The following is a 5,153-nucleotide window of genomic DNA, read 5'->3' on the forward strand; positions in this document are numbered from 1 at the left end:
GTTGTGCAGTGAGAAAAGGAGACTCACAAAGCCAGAGCAAGGTCTTGTTAACCCTGGAATAAAGATAAAGGGTAAAAACAAGATTATTAGAAAATATAGGGGAATATATTTATACCCTAAACACTACCCGAAACCTTGCTGCTCAAAGCTTCGTTCCAAAACAGGCAGCATAGAATCATCTGGGAGTTCATTACACACTTAGAATCTCAGACCCCCTCCCAGACCGACTGAACCATAATTTGCATTTTAACAAGATCCCCAGGTGATTCGCCAGTGCACAGGAGTTTGAGGAACACTGACCTAAAATGAAGTTGTGGAGGAAATTTTAAGTGCAACGACAACCAAAAAATCCTCTGTCGACAAAAGAAACCACAAACAAAGTTCAAAGACAAGAAAAAGACTCAGAGAAAACTACCTGCAATATCTTACGCTGAAAAAATTTATCGAAATCCAGAATATACAAAAAATTCCTACGGGAAAAGGGCCATAAATGCAACAGAAAAACAGGCAAAAATATAAAGAAAAACATTCACAAAAGAGTAATGACAAAGACCAGAAAACACATAAAGCGTTGGGTTTAAGCAAGGTAGGAAGATCAGAAAAGTCAGGGGAAATTTTTGCTTTATTTGTACTGGTGGAGGTAAAAGAACTGCAGTGCTTGCGTAATCAAAAATAAAGAAAGAAATGCAAAAGCTCAGGCAGAATGCACTCCCCAAGTGGGGCGGCAAGAGACAGCGGTCTCGGTTCCTCCCGCCTCGCTAATACCTTGCACAAGTCGGAGGCGATGGCCGCCAAGATGTCCTTCTCGCGCTCCTGCACCATCCTGCGCAGGGCCTCGAGCTGCTGTAGCCGGAACCTCAAGGGTCGCGACCTGCCGGACCCGAAAGCGATGCGAGCCCGCTGGACCTCGCGCTCCATGGCCTTGCCTTAAGGAGAAAAAGGAAGTCGGGGGCGGGGGATGCGACGCAGTAGCTGTAGCTTGAAGGACCCCAGTGCGGGCGAGCGCCACCTCCCGTTCCTCTTCTCCCTTCCCGTCTGTGGGCCCCCACGGCGGACCCAAAGCCACACCTTGCTCTCCCGATGACCCGACGAAGTCCTCTGTTCCGGCGGCGTCCAACTGCCCGAGATCCACCCAGCCCGCGGGGCTGGGCTCGACCCTGGGAGGCGCGCCTATTGGTCGGAGTGGGACACGTGACCTCGACAGCCGGACGCCGGCCCCGCCCACTCCCTGGAACCTTGGGTGGGATGTAAGGAATGCTGCCGGCGGATGAGTGGCTCCTGGACCGGGAACGAAGAGTCCCGGAGAAGTGAGCTGAGGCGCGGAGATCGAGTGGCCGAAGCGCTGAAGAGAAGCGGGTGCAAGGCAGTAAGTGCCCCGCCACCGGGACAGAACGCGGCCCACGCACACAGAAGCTCTCGAGAGGGGTTCTTCATCTCTCCTCCATTTCGTGGCTATCATGTGACTGAATGGACAGCGGCCAGAGGCCTGGCATGTCCAAATGCCATGGGCGTCATTGGCCCGGCCTCTGCGTCTGTGTAGAGTGGTTGCTGTCACCCAGTGCTGCCTCAGCGTCTCCGGCCCCTGCGGCCCCACCTCCTTCTGTTAGCTGCCTTGACTTTATACAGCCTGGACGGATTTCCAGAAACCCCTCTAAGGTTAGTCCCCTGAGAGCAGGAAGTCAGGACTTCATCTCTTACTATGCTAGCATGGCGATCATTTCCCACAGTGTGCGAACGATATCATTGCCCAGCCTTTAAAAACGTTCTTCCTGGGCTGCATGTCACCCGCTAGCTACCTTCCTATTTTCTGCTTCCCTTTATAGTAGAACTCCTCCAAAGAGGAAACCCACTCCGCTCCAATTTACCTACTTCCTAGTTGCCAAATCCACTGAGGTAGTTCTCAGTTTTCATTTTACTCTACTCAGCACAACAGATCATTGCCATCTTCGGGAGATACTGCCTTTGCTTCTTTTTTCATCACCCTACACTCTTCTGGTTTTCTTTTTACCTCCCTGACTGAGAGTTCTCTGGGTTTTCCTCTGCTGGACTTTTCTTCCCTTTCAGACCTCTAAGTATTCAGGTGCCTAGGGCTCTTTTCTTTTCAGTCACTCATTTAATCCCATGGGCAGTGGTCAGAAAATGCTTTAAATTCTACCTTTGGTCCTACCCTTTCCTCTGAACTCCAAGGGGTTATGTCCAATTACATCTTATTTATCTATATTTGAAGATATAATAAGCATCTTAAAGTTAACTTTAGATAGAACGTTTGATGTATCCTCCCTCATCCACTGAACAAATACAAAGTACACCTCCAACAGTGTTCCCAGCCTCAATAAATGGTACCATCCTTTATCCCATTTACTCAGACCAAAGTCCTTGAAATCATCCTTGATTCTTCTCTTTGGCCCTATCTTCAAAAAAAACAAAACAAAACAAAACAAAAACGATTGAATCCAACCTCTTCTACCCTGGTCCAAGCCATAATCATTTTCTCCTGCACTATATATAGCACTAGCATCCTACTGGTTTCCATGCTTCTACTCTCGACCCTATGCAGGTTATTTATCAGTATCTTCTTAGTTTTACACTTGCCATCTTATACTCTGTACTACAGAGACCCAGATTGTATAAACTACTTGTCCCAGGTTCTCATGTCACCTGGCTTCCAATGAAGCTCTACCAGTAGGAGGCATGAGCAGGAAATTAGAAGGCAGGAGGGGGAAAGTAACTTTTGCTTCTGGATTCAATAGGGCAGCAGTTACCAGCCATTTCTCTATTGGAAGTGGAAGCAGGATGATTCCTGACTCTAGCAGTTCCTTCCGTGGTCAAGGTGGCACCTCTAGTAAATAGAGGATGACGGTGACAGCATCAACAAATGGCATAGGAGCAGGGGTATTTTTAGTAGCTTCTAATCTTCTATATCACCCTATTCTTCCTTTTGACATTTATTACTCTTAAAATTCCCTCTACCTGAAATAACTAGAGTGTTTTCTCTTTCCATGCTGGATCCTGACTAGAACAATTTGCTGTACAGCTTTTTCTGCACCTCGCCGTTAGTTATCCTTTCAGAAGTTACCTTGAACATGTTACTTCCCTGCTCAAAATGCCTTACCATGACATTTAGAATAAAATCCAAAACCCACACCATATTCTACAAGCCCTGTATATCCTGGCCTCCATCTTCCTCTCCATCCTCATTTTGTATTATTCTCTCACTTAGTTGAAGTGGTTTCCTTGCACTAACACTAACTACATTTCCACTTCAGGGCTTTTGCACTCTGCTATTTTCTATGCCCAAAGTGCTCAGCTAACGTTCTCACATAATTCAATCTCTGCTGAAATGTTACCTCCTTCACTGACCACCATGTCTAAACTAGCATGTTCTGCTATTCTGTCCCTTACCCTGTTTTAGTTTATTTATGTCTGTCTTCCCCACTGGCATGTCTTAAAAGTCAGGGACTTGTCTATGGCCATGCCACCCTGAAAGTGCCTGATCTCATCTGATCTCGGAAGCTAAGCAGAGTCGGGCCTGGTTAGTACTTGGATGGGAGACCACCTAGGAATACCAGGTGCTGTAGGTGTTTTTTTGTTTTTGTTTTTTTAAAGTCAGGGACTTTTTCATGTCCCCTGTAAAGTCAGTGCTTATTATCGAACCTGGCAGGTACTCAATATTTATTGAAATAATGAATGGTAACCTCTCAAATACTCTCGTCTCAGTGTCTTGGCATTGTCCACTTTTGTGGCTTTCTCAATAGTGTGTAAAAGTTGAGGCTATTCTCAGATATTCTTGGTAAAGGAAAGAAGTTGGTATCATAAAACTCTTCCTCACCTCTTCTTCGCTCTTGCATTCTCTTGGGGAAAAAAAGTCCACATGGAGATGCCATGGTTAAAGGGGAGATTGCAGGTGAGCAGTCTTCTTACATGACAGGGAAAAGCTGTAGCCTTTAACACATACCAAGTCTTTAAACCAACTCCATAACTAACTGAGGGTTGCCCATGCATAGCAGGTCTAATGTCAATATCTAGAACTGTATAATGTTTAATTTAGCTCAAAGTTCAACAAAGAGTATATGCAGTAGTCTTTTTGATCTGATCTTTGTGACTATTTTTAACCTTGAGCTAATAAACATCATGTGAGAGACTAGGTAAATTGAGGTATGGATCATGCTGCAATTTTTAAAAATATAAATTATGAACAGAATTCCAATGTGAAAATAGAACAGAAATCAGTATTATCTAAGGCAAGTTAATCTCTGGGTAGCAAAGAGCTACTTGTCCTGCTGAGGATAAGATGCGAGGATTTCTTCAAAAGAATCTATTGTGATTCTAATGGCACAGTCACCAAGAGTTTGATTTTTTTACCAACTCTTGAACATTTTATTAGTTGTGGAAATAAATTGGTGGCATTTTGTTAGTCATTTTTTAAAATCATATCCAAATGCTTTAAACAGAACAAGGCGATGTACTTATGAAACCAAAGAGAGGACTGGGAATCCTTTTACCAAACTCCCACGTTGAAACATTCTCCTGGCTTTTGAATATGATATACTCATTAATTTAAGTAGCTATGGGCCAAGGAAATCAGCACAGCAGGATATAAGACTATAGGGTGAGTGCTCATAAACTCTTTCTTTCAGGAAATGTAGTAGACTGTGGTAATTTTTGTATGCCTGCCCACGATATTTTTCCTAACCCTCTCCCCTTTTTTGTTGTTAAAGAAAGTTTCCTTATGTGGGTGATCCACTTCATGACCCCTCCGCATCACAACCTCAGGGTTTCGATATGACCTACGCCTGTAGTCAGGAGTATTAAATCTTCCTATAACAGAGGTTGATTCAGGAATGTGCAGGTGACTCAAGCCTGACCATTCAGCCCTCCCTGGAACTTTCGTTAGTACTATTATAAAAGAGACATGCTTTTCCCCATGGGATCACTAGCTACATGGGTGGTGTAATCCTGGAGCCACCTGTAGCTAATTTTTTTGGCACTCAGAAATGACTTGCTGAGAATAAAGCTAATATAAAGAATGGCAGAGGTCAGAGGCCTTGATAAGATTATTTGTAACCAGTTAAGGCTTGAAGCTAAAAGTACATGTGTGAAGTACATCTTCACAGTTCCATAAGCTAATAAATTTCCAAATGTTAGGGACCCAA

General features: G+C 44.3%; 1 protein-coding gene and 1 non-coding gene across 4 annotated transcripts in view; one reads left to right on the forward strand and one right to left on the reverse strand.

Moving 5' to 3' along the window:
- The window catches only part of ALDH3A2 (aldehyde dehydrogenase 3 family member A2), a 21,545-nt gene extending 20,146 nt beyond the window's left edge, over positions 1-1,399 (reverse strand). The window contains exons 1-2 of one of the 3 annotated variants that reach the window (XM_006908417.3): positions 1,069-1,399; positions 766-926 (exon numbers count right to left, since the gene is read on the reverse strand). In XM_006908417.3, the coding sequence (XP_006908479.1) occupies positions 766-918 (153 nt within the window). In that variant the 5' untranslated portion in view covers positions 919-926; positions 1,069-1,399. Of the gene's footprint in view, positions 1-765 lie in introns of all 3 variants that reach the window. The other 2 variants (XM_015586706.2, XM_015586707.2) reach the window with 2 other exon arrangements.
- Positions 1,400-3,462: 2,063 nt separating this feature from the next.
- On the forward strand, positions 3,463-3,581 carry LOC112477090. The gene has a single exon (XR_003045319.1). It is a non-coding gene; the product is annotated as a 5S ribosomal RNA (ribosomal RNA).
- Positions 3,582-5,153: the final 1,572 nt, after the last annotated feature.

Source organism: Pteropus alecto, unplaced genomic scaffold (genome assembly GCF_000325575.1).
Source record: "Pteropus alecto unplaced genomic scaffold, ASM32557v1 scaffold52, whole genome shotgun sequence".
NCBI lineage: Eukaryota > Metazoa > Chordata > Mammalia > Chiroptera > Pteropodidae > Pteropus > Pteropus alecto.